Source organism: Cuculus canorus, chromosome 8, assembly GCF_017976375.1.
Source record: "Cuculus canorus isolate bCucCan1 chromosome 8, bCucCan1.pri, whole genome shotgun sequence".
NCBI lineage: Eukaryota > Metazoa > Chordata > Aves > Cuculiformes > Cuculidae > Cuculus > Cuculus canorus.
Genome location: NC_071408.1, coordinates 713524 through 729454, shown reverse-complemented (window position 1 = coordinate 729454; position 15931 = coordinate 713524). Strand labels below are relative to the sequence as shown.

At 55.6% G+C, this 15931-nt stretch overlaps 1 protein-coding gene across 9 annotated transcripts in view; it reads right to left on the bottom strand.

Moving 5' to 3' along the window:
* ASTN1 (astrotactin 1) overlaps positions 1 to 15371 on the bottom strand; it is a 65847-nt gene extending 50476 nt beyond the window's left edge. For 6 of the 9 annotated variants that reach the window (XR_008450899.1, XR_008450898.1, XR_008450897.1 and 3 more), the window contains exon 1: positions 14298 to 15371. Coding sequence is in view for 4 of the 9 variants with exons in the window: in XM_054072479.1 (XP_053928454.1) it covers positions 14298 to 14580 (283 nt within the window). In the remaining 5 variants the exon portion in view is untranslated. The remainder of the gene's footprint in view (positions 1 to 14297) is intronic. The other 3 variants (XR_008450895.1, XM_054072478.1, XM_054072482.1) reach the window with 2 other exon arrangements.
* Between the last annotated feature and the right edge of the window lie 560 nt (positions 15372 to 15931).

Below are 15931 nucleotides of genomic sequence, written 5' to 3'. Positions count from 1 at the left end.
CCAGAGGAGGCCACGGAGATGACCCAAAGGCTAGAGCTCCTCCTGTATGAGGACAAGCGGAGACAGCTTGGGTTGGAAAAGAGAGCGTTCTGGGGAGATCTTAGAGCAGTTTCCAGTATGGAAAAGGGCTCAAGGAAAGCTGTGGAGGGGCTCTGGATCAGGGAGTGCAGGGACGGGATGAGGGGGAACAGTTTTCAAGCTGAAAAAGGGGAGATCGAGATGATGTCTTGGGGATAAATGTTTTGCTGTGAGGGTGGAGAGGCCCTGGCCCAGGTTGCCCAGAGCAGTGGTGGCTGCCCCATCCCTGGAGGGATTCAAGGCCAGGTTGGATGGACTTTGAGCACACTGATGCGGGGGAAGATGTCCCTGCCCAAGTGTGGAACTGGATGATCTCTAAGGTCCCCTCCAATCCAAACCATTCTTTGATTCTATGATCAACGTGTCCCTTGGGCAGTGACTGAGACCTTTTGCTCCTCCAGGCACTGCCTTACCAGGAGAAGGAGACCCCAAGGCAGCTCCCTCTGACTGAGACAGCCTTTTGCTCCTCAGCCAGCAGTTCCCTGTTTCCAAAGCCCAGCTCTGTGCCATCAGACCCTACTGACCCAAGAGGCCCGCCAAGATTACCTTCAGCTTTCCAAGCCAGCCAACAGTTTTCACTGGAAGGCAAAGAAGTATTTATATCCCTCACGGGCTGGCAGGCCGGCCGATCCAGCCCATCTGCCAGGCACTTAGCAAGACACTGGAGCATGTCGTACAGGCGAGGTCAGTCAGCAGCGGTGGTGGGACAGGCGGGAGGGGCGAGGGGATGCATGACAGCGATGATGTGGACTTCACTTCAAGGATAAACTTCAACGCCCTCCTTCAGACTGATTTGTTTAAGTGCTCTTTGCACCACGGCCAAGAGGCTGGGGCAAATTAGACGTTACTTCAGCATTCTCATGCCCGGCACAGGAAACAAGCGCAAGCTGCTCGTTCCTCATCTCCTGTGGGAAGAGCCGGGGCCTGCATGTCCTCTGGGGCATGGGAGAGATGAAGTAGCCCTCCCAGGGGTGACACAGGACCAAAACAATCCTGTCCACTCTCCTTCTAACAGTGGGACCAAGAGGTTTTCCAAGAGTGATCCTCCCGTTCCTCCCACCTGCCCTGGAGAGACCGATGCTGGTCTCGGAAGCAGGACAAACCCTCACCGGTGGCCCCATATCAGGATGGGGAAGGCAGGCCTAGTGTTATACCTTCGGCACTTGGGAGCTTTACCCAACTCCAAGCTCTGTTTTCAAATTTCTGAGGAGGCTTTGAAAGATAATGAGGAGAGGGAAAGAAAGGGAAAAAAAAAAAAAGAAGAAGGAAGGAAGAAAGATGTAGAAGGGGAAAAAGTTGACTGTGCATCTTGAATTTATCACTCTTGAGAGAAGAGCTTGTCAAGAGGGCCAGAGACCAGCCAGTGCGTGGTGATCAATGGGAGGACTTTTGGGTCTAGTCAAGCTTGTTTCAGATTTACGGGAACAGAATAGAGGCATAAATCTGTCGCCGCCTGACGAAAATGGAGGTAATTAAATCTGCAGGTGTATATAATTGTCATATTGATGATCTATATAAATCAGCACAGCCAGCAGAGGCACAAAGCACCGTGCTGAGCACGGAGCCTCCCCGCGAGGAGCTGTTTGCCCACCTGCCTGGCCAGGGGACAGAACTGGCAAATACAGGACACAGCCCTGGGGACACCTATCTCACCCGCATGGACGCCACAGCCACCACAACCCTCTCCTCCACGCGAGACCTCCTCCAGGTTGCCCCCATGGGCCCCGATGCCACTTTCAATGGATGCAATTACCCACGGCCTCATCCTCACTACTGCCAAATTACCTGTGATTTCAGAAGAATGAAGACAGGCCCCCAAGCACCGAGACGCCCAACCACAGACATCACGGGAGGCTCTTTGCAGCCACTTTGAAGCTCCAAGCCCGGATGCAAGTGGGGCACTGACTCGATCTTGCAGTAACTCTTCTTTTTTTAATTTATTTTAACCTTTGTTATTTTGGGAACTTTGAAGCCTAAGCTGCTCCGAGGTGGCTGCCTTTGTAGGAAGGACAGAAAGTGTTGAGTGAGGATTTGAAAGAGGGGGAGAGCACAGAGGAGAAGAAACGGTGCTTCACAGCTGAGGTCTACGGCAGCTCCTTCCCCATTTCTCCCGCATTCCAACAAACCCATCCCGGCAGGCTTAGGGCTCTTTTAGCAGCAGCTACCAGAAATTTGGATGCAAAGCAACCACAGCATCTTCCATTTATCTAACACTGTGACCCAGAGAACCTTCAGAGACCCTTGCAGACCCACATCCCTTCTCCCACTGCTCAACGGGACACCCCTCGGTAACCCCTCTGCCGCAGAGCATCCTTCCCAGCTGCCGTGGCTCAGCCCTGCTCCTGCTGTCCACACCACTGCCACAGGGACACATTTCTTCCCGCCGTGCCGGGAACATGAGGGAAGGTCTTCCCATCATTTCTGCCAGTCAAGTCTCCCCGCACGTGCCCACGGGCCGACCCTGCTTCCCAGGTCGAGTGCTACGTACATGCAGCAATGGGATAATTAAAAATTAAGCGAGCGCTTCTGCATTGCAGTCCAAATTATGTAACGCCGCTCTTTGGTTTCAGCACCCCTCAGCTTTAACGTGACGGCACGTACGGCCCTGCCCGTATTTACCTGCCTGTCTTTGCAGGCAGGGCTCACGCTCTTGGCAGGGAAAGGAAACTCCAATGTCATAACCGAAGGCAAAATGTTCTCTCACATTTGCATAAGCGGGAAGCAAAACCAGAGAAAAATCGACTTATTTCCTTATTCTAGGGCTGAAATCTGGGATGGACAGAAAAAAAGGGCATGGAGCTGGGATGCTCCAGCCCAGTGAAATGCCGAAGGTCACCCTGGCCAGGACAGCAACCCTTGATCAGGGAGTTTCTGAGCAAGGGGCTGCTGCCTCTTGCTCCTCCTGCACCAAAGCGAAGCAGCATCCCACGTTAGCAAATAAGCAGCATTTCTGTAAGCAAACAAAATCAAATCAAGGCAAGGAGTGAGCTGCATTTTTGGTATCTCAAGAACAAAAAGCCCTGCCAGAATCCAAGCACTGGGTAACTGCAAACTCCTGCATTTATGGCCACATCTTTTCTCTATCCGCACACGCTCTGGCTGTTGCCATGACCAGGGCTCAGCAGGCCAGCCTGCCACCTCCTCCTTTCCTCGGCCAGGAACCTGCTGAACGCACAGCCGTGGCCTCCGCAGTGCTATTCCCAGCACGCAGATGCTGCCATCCGGTGTGAAACCCATCATTAATTTCTGCAGCGATTAGCTCCAAAGGGAGCTTTACTGGGCTCCATGCACAGCAGCTTCAAGAAGCCACCAGAGGTGCCACGGCTTACGCCTTCAGCGAGTGACTCCGCCAGTACCCTCCACCACTGCTCCTAATGCCCCTTGGCTTTTGCACAGTCCCTCCAGTCATCCTCTACCTCCTGACATTGTGCCTCTCCTCCTACCTCGTGATCCTTCCTTTCCTGCCCTCCCTCCATCCTCCCGACGTTTTCCCACTGCTGGCACAGCTGCATTTCTCACACACGCTGCCTTTCACCCCATGGCATGTGAAAAACCCTTCTTCCCTGGTGCTGAGCTTTAATTACATGGGGACAAGTGGATCCAGACCAGACTGACCACACCACTGCTGTCCCGTGGGCAGACGTGTACCACATCCATCTCGGGAACCTCCACATCCTTCGCTGACCCCACAGCTGCAGCATCTGTGGGACATCCCTTCTCCACAGTTTGTCCCAGCAGGTGTCAGGAGCCTCTGGGGGAGATGCTTGGGGCTGCAGCTTGAAGAAGTCCTCCAGCAGTTAACCACTGACGTGCCTCACTCCCCAAGCAAGAAAAGGAGGAAATGTGATAATAAAAGGCTGCAGAATCCAGCCCAGGTCCCAGACTGACTAAGCAGGCTTGATGCATTATCATCATCGAATGGTTTGGGTCAGAAGAGACCTTAAAGACCACCCAGTTCCGCCTCCCCTGCATGGGCAGGGACACCTTCCACTAAATCAGGTTACTCAAAGCCTCGACCAACTTGGCCTTGAACACCTCCCCTTCCTGGCTCACAAGCGTGCCCACCATCCACCACAGGGGCTGCCCACCAGGTAGCGTGCCAAGAGCACAGCACACCTGGGAAGAGAGCAGCTCCTGCAGAAAAGCTAATAAAATTAGTTTGATTTTTCCCTGGAAGGATGTTTCAGGCACTCTCTTGCTTGTGGATGCTTGGACACACATCCCAGCCCAGCTAAAGCCATGCCTTGGCACAAGCTGGGATGAGACCCTTGCAGCTTTCCACTCATCCCTGAGCCAGCAGAAACATTTCTATTCCCCTCCAAATACCTGGGCCACACGTGTCATTTCTGGAAGGACAAACTCCCTTTCTTGTCCCTTTTGTCAGCAAAAAAGCCAGCAGCTCCCTGGCAGCACAACAGCTCGAGCCCCACCACTGCTCCTCTCCAGAGCTCTCCTGAAGCAGCAAAAGCCAGAGCCCGGCTATTTCTGGCCGAGCAACAGAGGAAAGGTTGGAGAGATGCAGCTCGGGAATGGAAAACAGCCGGCACGGCAGCCCCAGGGAAAGCAGCACCCAGAGGAGCCTGAGGCCAGCCCAGGGCAGTGGGAGGCACAGACGGCTCTTCTGTCCAAACCTGACGTTTCCAGGAGATTTCTCAGTGGCTCTGGACACAGGGGACATCATTAGAAGAGAGGACGGGCCGAGAACACTGCAGCAATTTAATGTCTGTACTGAGCCAGACTTAGAGCCCCCCGGGACCCTGTGGCCATGGCTGCAAAGGAGACCCTGGCAAGAAAATTTGTGAGGGCAATGTCTCCTCTCCCAGGCATCTCCACTCGCTCACTGAAGCTGACCAGCTCCATCGATTCCTGCAGGAGCCCTGCTGTCATGATGCTGCCCTTCTCGGCAGGAGAAGGGGTGCTACCTCCTGATGAGGAGTCTGAGGGGAGACCCCACCCCAATCTACAGCTTCCTCACTACAGGAGGAGGAAGAGCAGGGGCTGAGCTCTTCTCTCTGGTGACCAATGACAGGACCCCAGGGAATGGCAGGAAGACACACCAGGAGAGGGTTAGGTTGGACATCAGGAATAGGTTCTTCCCCATAGGGTGGTGGAGCCCTGGAACAGCTCCCAGGGAAGGAGTCATGGCTCCAAGCCGGACAATATTCCAGAAGCACTTGGACAACACACCATACAGCAACACACGGTGTAAATGTTTGGGTTGTCTGATGCAGGGGTAGGAGCTGGACTTGACGATCTTTATAGGTCCCTTCCAACTCAGGACATTCTATGGTTCTGTGAAATCACCCTGACCTGCACTGAGCCACCCACCTCCACGCTGAGCTCTGCCCTGGAGTCCTTTGTCATGTCCTCACTCCTCCTGCAGCACCCTAAACCCTTGCTCACACCAACCACCCCGACAAAACCTCCACCTACAGAACTAGGAAGGGGCATTTTAACCCTTAAGCCACCTATTCCAAAATAAAACCCTCCTTCTTCCTCCGTGTTGGAGAAACCCCATTATGGGGGAGCTTTTGGTGGCTGTGGGGCAGCAGCACCGAGAAGTACTGGGAGTTCACCAGCCCAGCCAGTGGCTTCCCAGCACCGTGCCCTCCCTCTCTCGCTCCCCTTGGGATGTTGCAATTAATTTCCTTGTCTACTGGAGCTTTTAGCTGGAGCAAATAAAAGAAAAAAAGGGGGGTTGCCAAAATCCATAATAAGGTCTACAGTTCCTCTGAGCTACAAGGGCTGCTTTAAATTTCAGGTTTTTTCCTTTCTTTTTTTTTTTTTATTTGAAGGAGGTTTCCATGGTAACTGTCTCCCATCACACAAGAGCCTTTCCCTGGGATATTTCGAGGTTGCTAATATCTGCTTTCCCAGGCAGCCACTGTGTTGTGACGGTGACAACACGGCTGGGTTTTTGGCAGGGGAGGAAGGTAGGGGTGCGGGAGAGAGGAGCGGGAGGTGATGGTCCTAAAAACCAAGGTCAAGGTCCTGCCTGCACCCAATTTCCCCTGACAGGCAGACCTCCATCCCAAAGGCTCCGGCAGCCGGGTGACGGCTTCAGTTGGACTGCAGACACAATTGGGGAGCGCTCCCAAGGCAACACAGCCCTCGCTGGCACAAGTAGAAGCGATGCGCCCACACAAGGACATGGGCAAGGTCTCCTTAACATCTCCTGCCTCCTTCTCCAACCTCTCTCCAACTTCTCTCCTCCACCAGGTTAGTTTTCAGCTGGATCAGCTCCCTGCGGGAGCAAAGCCAGCTCTCTGCATCCCCCGTAGCTGCTTGCTCTGCTCCGCTTGTTAGTCATCCTAATTACTGAAATGCTTCAGAGTCAGCCAGGAAAGGGACCACGACTTCTCCTGCATCCAAGATGCAGACCCCAAACTTCTGTAACTAATATGCCATCACCAGCTGGAGGGTCTCTCGAGGACCCTTTGCCCCTCTCCAGCTATAAACAGTCAAAGAAGCCCCTGACCCGTTCCCCAGCGGATCTCAGGCTCTGCAGACAGGACACGATGAAGGGGACAGGCTCAGACCACTGCCCGCGCCCATCACCGTCAAACAAGGCCCTGCAGCAAAGCAAAGCGTGGGGTCCACACAAACCACATCCCAAACCAGACCCCAAAGAGCCCCGCGCCAGCACTGCAGGAGGAGCGCCCACCCCGAGCGTCCTTCGGCTGCAGGGCAGCAAAGCAGGATCAGAAACACCAACACACGGGCGAGAGCGGAGGATGGTCTCCTCCAGATGCTTTCTCAGTGCAGCCAGAACCTGGCAATCAAAAATCTTGCCGTACCGAGACAAATCCTCAGCCTCCCAAGCACTGCTCGGGGTGAGCAGCTGCCCTCGGCCAGGCTGGCTGCCCGGAAAGTGCCCGGCGCTTCGCAAGTAAAAGGACAACCAGCCTTAAATGACAGAGTCATCACCATCCAGATGCCTCCTTAATCCCATTAGGCAAAAATTCCTTCATTTGAAGGACTGCTCTGCAGCAAGACTCCGAGAGAGATGATTTCAGAGCCAGAAAGTAACCAGCCAAGAAAGGAAAATTAAAATAAATATAAAGAAATAAAAGAAAGAAATAAAAGAAAATAGAATAAAAGAGAATAAGGAAGGAAAAAGGAAAGGGGCAGAGGGGGGAAAGGGACAGAGGGGCAAAGGGACAGGAAATGGGATGCAGCTCAAGAGTAAATGCTGCTGATGTGTGGAGAGAAGTACAGAGGTGAGATAGTGGCATCAGGGAAGTCTGTAGCTGCCTGAGGGTCCCCTCCACCACTGGGACCAAAGGCAGTTTCGGGGGCATTAAAGGTGCCACAAAGCTTTGGGGGTCTTTGAGGAGTGCCCGTGTGGACAGTCTGGCCCCCAAAACTGGGATAGGTCTCAGGGTGGGAACAGGAGCGAGCCTGAGCATCCCTGCTGGATGCAGTCTGCGAAAGGAAGGCTGCAAGTGATTAAAGAAAGCCAGGAGCATGGCTCTGTGTGCCCAGCCAAGGCCGGGGGCCCTGCCCGCTCTGCCAGACCCCGAAACCCACCGGCCAATCGCCAAGCGGCCCCTCAGCCTGCTCCCCACGCTGTTTCTGGGTCAGCGAGATCCCCTCCCTGCCCGCAGCCGCTGGAGCCGGCTGGATGCGTGGTTGCTGTGGCAACGGGTTCCCAGAGATGAAATCCCAATTTCTTCTTTTTTTGTCTTGGTTAAGAAAAAATATACAAGAGGTCCTCTACATCGGCCGCACCACCGAAACCTCCACTCCAGTGAGAGAGTGGGTCAGTGATAGGGGCAAGGGGTCCATAAGGATGGGGATGTGCTATCTGTGCCTCCCTCCCGAACCTCGGTCACCCCCGGTTTGGCCACGGGGAGCCCATGCTCCTGCCAGGGATGCTGCCCACTTCCCTGCAGCATTTTCTGCTCCAGCCACTGGGCTTTAAGGGCTGTCCTTGCTCATGGCTGAGGTCGGTGCTGGGCTATATCGCCTGGAGAAGGACGTGTGACCTGGCATGGAAGTGTGCTCGGTGATTTGGTGGCTCTGAGCAGGTCACCTCGCCCACTCTGGCCCCATCCTTCAGCTGGAAAAGGGATACAGAGAGGTCAGGTTTACGTCGTGTGGCCAAGAGCAAGGGCAAGAAGAGGGTCCTGCCAGCAGTTTGCACCCAAACCCAAGCAGATGAGCCTGTTGTGTTCCACCAGATGTCCAGGGCAGGTCCAGAACAGGATATACCCCTCAGCAGGTACCTCTCTGCTTTGCTGGAAGCTCTGAAAGCCCCCAAGCCTTGGTGGCAATCACCCCGCAGAGCAGACCAGGCACGCAGCAGCACTCTATGCTACAGACACCGTCCCATCACCAGCAGCAACCACTCCAGAAGGACACAGGAAGAACGTGGCACCCCTGGATTGGCAGATATAAACTCCAAAGCATCCAACCTCAAATTCACCCCATAGCAATGGGAACTGGGATTAGGACTCCAGCCAGACAATCAGTTGTTGGCAGCAGACGGGAATTAAGTGCATCCCACTGCCAGGGTGGGTTTTGCCAAGGGGGAGGAAAAGGCTGCCAAGATGGGGCATTTTGGGTTCCTTTCCCCACCCTAGGTTCTGGCATGGATGAGTTGGGAGCCCCCAGCAAACCCCCTGGCCATTTTCCCAGCCAGACAGCAGGGAGATGCCGGTGGCCATCCCCTCAGCTGGGCGCACAGGACCATAGATCACACCACCGGGTTCCACTGTATGCGACAGTGTCCAGGATCAAAGCCAAGTTCAATTAATGGCTCACAATCTTATTAGAGAAATTATTTCAGGATCTTGAGTAAAAGTCCGATATATCCACTTCATTCCATTAGTCAGGCTCATTTAGTAATTCAATCAATCTAAGCAAGGCAATTGAGCTCCTCTGGTATAATTTAACTCAGTTATTCTCTAGGTACTTAAGAATTTCTTAATATTTGCTCCATTATTTCACTATTACACCTATTTCCAGGTGCAAGGTTCGCACCAGAGCGATGCTGTGGGTCCCACAGTGGGACCAGTCTCAGAGCAGCCCTCTGCCGTGCCCTGGCCCTGCAGGATGGGGAAGGGGAGCTCCAGCAGTGACGCCAGGGTGCCACTGCCTCCTCTGGAAATTAAATTAAGCTGGGGATCAGCGCCACAAAACCCCAAGACCTGCTTTCCCACCACAGAGAGCTAGGACCAAAGAGCTGCCCTGTGCACCATCAGCTTTAGGAACCACAACCAGCACCCCGATGCAGGTGAGAGGCGCAGGACCAAGCAACCCCCAACCAAAACCCAACGGGACGCTCTTCTCGCTTGACTACCCAGAGCAGTGGTGGCTGCCCCATCCCTGCAGGGGCTCAAGGCCAGGCTGGATGGGACTTGGAGCTCCTGATCCAGTGGGAGGTGTCCCTGCCCATGGCAGGGGGTGCGGCTGGATGGGCTTCGAGGTCTCTTCCAACCCAAACTATTCTACGATTCCATCAAAGTGAAATATAAAAGGGATAACACAACCCTGCAGCCTCTTGGCTCCTGCTTCCCTCCTTCACGGCCATCTGGGAGCCTGGGGTGGAGGGCAGACAGCAGGGAAACACCAACTCCTGCAATCCGTAGCAGCGGGGAGATACGTGGGATGAGGATGAGAGCTGACAGGTGTCACATCTCGCTGCCTCCCCGTGCAGCCTGGAAGGAGAGCCGGTGCAGGCAGGCGCGCCAGCGGCCCGTCACCCTGATTAGCGGCAGCCCACATCCCCTCGGCGGTCCGTCTCACATCCCCACGACCTCCCCTGCTATCCCCCTACTATTAACCCAGAGAAGTCACGGCTAGAGTATCCTCCAGCAGAGCCAAGGGCTTAGCTGGGATTTAACAAAAAAAAATTGATTAGATATTTCGGGGAGATATTCAAGAGCAGTTAAATATGCCCAACTCATCGGTGCCTTTGAAAAATCTCACCCCTCTAAAAAATTAGAATTGATTTTGTATTTAAAAAGGAATCTATTTAATTTAAAAGTAAGATAATTTGAAATCATGACAGCTTGTATTAAGGCTGGAGTTTATGATAATCTATTAAAGTCATTGAAGTTAAGAACCTTCTCTCATCCTCTGCCGCTGAGGCTCCTGCGGGGGTGGTGGGGGAGTCAGGGGCTGAGGGGCTGCGCACGGCAGCGGGGCTGAAAACCAGAGAGGTAGAAAAAGTTCCTTCATCTCCTCCATACTCAGGAAAAAAGAAGCAAGACACAAGAAGGTGCACAGTATTTCAAGATCTTGAAATATCCGGCATCCAGAAAGCACCCATCAGCTCCGCTTTCTCATTCCTTACGCCTGTTTTACACACAAAAAGCACTTCAAGACTTCACTTTTCAAATGCCCAGGGCAGGACTAGGGCGAAGGAGTCAGAGAGGTTGCCTTTCGCACACTTTTTTAATTGCATCGCAAATCTCCACCGAGCCCCGGGGGGGCTGCAGGAAGCAAGGACGCTAATAAATACCTTGCCTGCTGGTTTATAACCTGCAAAGGATGGGGCCCAAAAAAATTAGCAGCCCGCAGGAGTGTGAATCCCGTTAATGACATATCAAATGCTGCTGGATGCTGCCATGCCAAGCAGCAAGGAAGAAGGGAGTCTGAAGGTTAGCAGACACGGAATATTGAACCGCTAATTAGCATTTCTTAATGGCCACCGACCAGCGGACTCGGGCTCCCTCCAGGAAAAAGCACAACTAATGCAACAAACACAAAACGAGATGAAAGGAGACCCTTTCAAATGGAGGTTTCCTTGATTTAAAACAGGATGAAACCGGGTGCTTTTAAACGCGCACAGCGAGCAGCTCCATCCCTGCTCCCACGCCCTTCCCGCTTCCTGAAAATTCATGGGGTGGGAAAAAGCCCCGCAGCATAAACAGGGGAGGTGGTGTTGGGTCCCTTTGAGGACACGGATATAAAAACTGTGTGGGATTTTATGAGTATAAGCATGAAAGGCAGCGCACGTGGGGACAGCGAGCGCCGAGGTGTGCCGGAGCACACCCGGGCAGCACGCGCACTAGAAGGCAGCCAGTACAATTAAAACATGCTCAGTTCGTTAGCAAAGGTGCTACGAAGGAGCTGAAAGCCCTGCCCAAGTGCATCCCCTCACCATGAACTGGGAGTAATAAGCCCACAAACCCCTCCGCTTTCAGAGGAACGTGGGAGCCCCCCAGGTTTGGGACAGCTGAGCACCGACGCACTCAACACACCCAGCTCTGGCTCCGGGGTGACCATGGTGGGGGAGGAGACCCAGAACTGGCACATGCAGAGCAGGCAACAAGCGCTGCCTCACCCCCTAGGGTAAAGATAAACACAAAGCTAAAGCCGCAGGAGAGCGGATGCCAGTCCCCATCCCGGACTCTTCCCACCGCACCCTGCAGATCCCAGACAGCACCCAGGTTCCCAGCACCCCCGCTAGCCAATGTGAGCCCTGGCAGAGTTTGGTTTGGGGGAATCCATCAAAGTCCCAGCCACGCCACCCACCAGCAGGAGGGGATGCTCACAACCTCCACACTTCTCAGAAAGTTACGGAATCACAGAATCCTAGAATGGTTTGGGTTGGAAGGGACTTTAAAAGCCCATCCAGTACCAGCCCCCAGCCCAGGGCTGAGCGTGGGGATTATCCACCACTCTGCAACGTTATTGTCTGCTCACACATAACAAGGTGGGCACAATTAATGGGTCTGGGGGTTGCCAGAAAGGTACAATCAGCTCTGTGCAAAGCCAAGTTCCTTGGAAAGATGCTCAAACACACCCTCTAGTCTGTTTGTGGAAACACAAACAGCTGGTGACACCAGCTCCATGCATCGCCCTGATGTGGTCGCATCCCCACTGAGTGCTTGGCACCAGCTCTGATGTTCTCTGCCCATGGGTTTCTCGGGCTGGGGGCTCTCAGGGTCCAGAGGATGCTGCCTTTGAGGTACCAAGTCTGGGTCTTACAAGACCTTGATATGCTCCAGGGCTTCTGCCATGCAAAACCAGTGCCCGGGATGATAATAATAATTATGATAATGATAATAACAATATCAACAACAATAATAACAATAATTGCAATAACAACTGCAACACCCCCACATGGCAAAGCAGCCCAACAACAACAATAACAATACCCCTACATGGCAAGGTGGCCGTGCCAGCTTCAAAGAACACCCTTCTCTCACAGCAGGTTCCCAGGAGTCACCAAGTCCAACCTCTGGCAAACAGGGAGTCTGCAAGGTGTCCTGTCCTGCCAGCCCAGCACCAACATTCCGGGCAGGGACACTTGTGCTGGGACCGTTTCTGTATTCCCACAGTCCAAATCTTTGTGGGCCAGGGGCCAGTGCAGCCCTGCGCACCCACAGGCTCTCGGGGTTCTGATGCCCCGGTCAGTAATGCCTAAGAGAGCCCAGCCACCAGCAGGACGTGGGGATGCACGGGATGCCCAGCCATCCTCGTGTTTGCCCAGTAGCAATAAAAATGATGCGAGGAAGGCAAACCCCGTCCAGCACCATCAGTGCAAGCCCTGGGGGCAGCGGGGGCCGTCAGGGTGGGTGCGTCCTTTTCCAACATGTGGCATCTCATGGATTTGGGATATCCCAGGGGAAAAACCCTGCGGTGCCAGCCAGATGCCATGCTCTGGGCCCCCCAACCTGATCAAGGCCACACACCCCACCCAGACGCTCCCCGCTGGCAGCATCCCAGGCCCCGGAACCCATCGGGATCCAGCTCCCTGGGAACGGGCCCGAGAAGGGCAAGGGACAAGCGCCTGGCGTGCGTTTGGGGCGTCAAGGCGACGCAGGGCTGGCAGCCATGCCTGCACATCTCCCTGCATCCACCATGCTGCTGCCCCGTTGCCACAGCAACGCTCTCCGGCCTCGCTGCAGCATCCCGCAGCATAGGGCTTGGAAGGGGGGGATGCACAGCCTGCTCCCCCCTTCCCACACAGCCCCTGCCCTTCAGAAAACCCTCCCTGGGTGTCCCCACACCGCCCGGGGCATCAACAGCCCCCTTCATGGGAGAACAGGATCCCCACACAGCCGCGAGCGCTGCCCCGAGCCCACGGAGCACTCGGGACCGGGGGCTTTTTTGCACACAGAGGGGTCCAGGGGCCACGAAGGTGATGAAGCACTGGGGAGAAAACCCAAGCTGGGGCCACTGCTACGTTCTTCCCACACACAAAGGCGGTGCTGAGGGGCAACGCCACACAAAGCAATGCACCGCTGCCTCATTTTCAGGCCAATGTCCAGACAAAGGTGGGAATTTATAACTTCACAGGGGGCCTAAGGAGAGCAAGGGATGGACAGGGCTTGCAGGAGGTGTGCACAGTCCCGCGGAGCTGCTTGGGACGCGATGGTGGCACTGGCTGGGGCGGGGGATTAGGTGCAGGCAGCAGTGGGAATGTGGTACCCTGCCCCAGGGTCACTGAAAATGAAAACCTTTGGTGACTTGCTCCAGGTGGCGGGGAGGGAAGCAAGTCCCGCCATACAAATAGCAAAGGCCTTCCTCGGATCCCACCGGAGCAAATTGTTTGGCTTTTTTTTTGGTGGAAGAAAACGTGGCTAGAGCAGGTGGGAATCACCTGGACCGTGTGAGCTGGCCAAAGCACTGCACTGGGGTAGGAACGCTGGAGGATGCACACACCGCTGGGAGGGAAAGTGTTTGGAATCAAAGCATTTTTCCACCTGGCTGCAGGAAAGGTGACTCTTCTCAGGGGCACACAAAGCAGAAACCCTTGCCTCCAGCCAGCCACGCTGGAAGCAGACTGCAGGCCTCCAGCACACACCACCGGTGACCATGCACCCAGTTGGAGACAAGCCCCATGGGTGACAACCAGGGATGCACTGAGCACCCCAGGCCTGCAGCGTCCCCACAGCACCCAGCCTGGAGCTGCAGCCGGCGCAGGAGCCCGTGCGGGGGAACCGGCCCTGGGGCAGGGAGGCCGAGTGGGGAACTGGTACCAGAGCAGAGCTGCTGCAGCGAGAGGAACCGGCACTGGGCCAGGGATGCTGTGGTGGGTGAACGAGCATCGAAATGGAAATGCTGCACGGGGTGAACCGGCCCCGGGGACAGGGATGCTGCAGCCGGAGCACCCGGATCCGGGCAGGGATGCTGCAGCCGGAGCACCCGGATCCGGGCAGGGATGCTGTTGCTGCAGGGAATCCGCCCGGCGGTGCCGCAGGGAGGAGCCCCGCGGCCGGGGCCGCTCGGGGAAAGGGCCCGCCGCGCCCCCGGAGGCTCACCCAGCACGAAGTACGGCAGCTCCGTGTTCTCCAGGTCGTCCACCACCACCATCTCCCCGGGGAAGTCGTTGCGCACGGAGAAGAGCAGCTTGGGCTCCGCGGCCGAGGGGCCGTGCATGATGCTGAGGTCGTTCTCGCGCAGGAAGGGCAGCGCCGACACCGTGATGCTCTTCAGCTTGCACTCCAGCTCCTTGGCCGCCGCCTCCGCCTCGGCGGGGCCGCCGCCCGCCGCCACCGCCGCGCAGCACCCGGCGAGCAGCGCGCACAGCGCGGCCGCGGCCATCCTGCCCCGCGCCTCCCGCAGCAGCTCCGAACGGCGCCTCCCCGGCACGGGCGGCTCGGGATGGAACGGAACGGCGCCTCCCCGCGCGGTGCGGACGGAACGGAGCGGCTGGAGCGGCGCCTCCCGCCGGGAGCGGCTGGAGCAGAGCGGATCAGGGAGGCTCCGCTCCAAACGGGAGCTTGGCACGGCTCAGAACGGCTCGGTTTGGCTCGACACAGTTTAGCTCCGCTCGGAACAGCACAGCAAGACAGCTTGGCACGGCTTAGCTCATCTCAGAATGGAACAGAACGGCTCGGTTTGGCTCGACACAGCTCAGAACGGAATGGCACCTCCCCACACAGAGGGAATGGAACAGAACAACTCAGGGATGCTCCGCTCCACTGGGCTTGGCATGGAATGGCACGGCTCAGTTCAGCTCAGCACGGCTCAGCTTGGCTCAACGCAGCTTAGCACGGAACAGAACGGCTCGGTTTAGCTCAACACAGCTTAGCTCAGCTCAGAACGGCTTGTCATGGAACAGAACCGCTCAACACATCTTAGCTTAGCTCAGCTCAGAACGAACAGAACAGCTCAGTTTGGCTCAATACAGCTTAGCTCGGCTCAGAACAGAACAGGTTGGTTTGGCTCAACACAGCTTAGCTCGGCTCAGAATGGAACGGAACAGCTGAGCTCAGAACAGAATGGCTCAACTTCGCTCGACACAGCTTAACCCAGCTCGGAACAGCTTGGCATGGAACGGAACAGCTCACCATGGCTTGACTCAGTTCAGAACAGAACAGCACAGCTCGATTTGGCTCAACACTGCTTAGCTCGGCTCAGAACAGAATGGAGCAGCTTAGCTCGACACAGCTTAGCTCAGCTTGGAACAGAATGGCTCTGTTTGGCTGAACATGGTTTAGCTCGGCTCAGAACAGAACAGCTCAGCTTGGCTCAACACAACTTAGTTCAGCTCAGAATTGCTCAGCTCCATCCGAGGAGACTCGGCACAAGAGCTCAGCTCAGCACAGAACAGAACGGCACAGCCCAGGGAGGCTCCGCTCCCCTGGGCTCAGCAGGGCTTGACCGAGCTTGGCATGGCTCAGGGAGGCTCAGCTCTCCTGGGCTCGGCATGGCTGGGTTTGGAACGACTTGGCACAGCACGACAGCTTATCTCTGAACAGCAGGGCTTTGCATGGAATGGCTTGGCTCAGCACAGCACGACATACTCAGCACAACAGCTCAGCTTGGCATGGAACAGCACGATCCAGCTCAGCACAGCATGGCTTGGCCTGGGAGGGGGCTTTGTTCTGCTGGGCTCAGCAGGACAGCTTGACACCATGACTTGTCTCAGCTCGGCTCAGCACGATTTCCT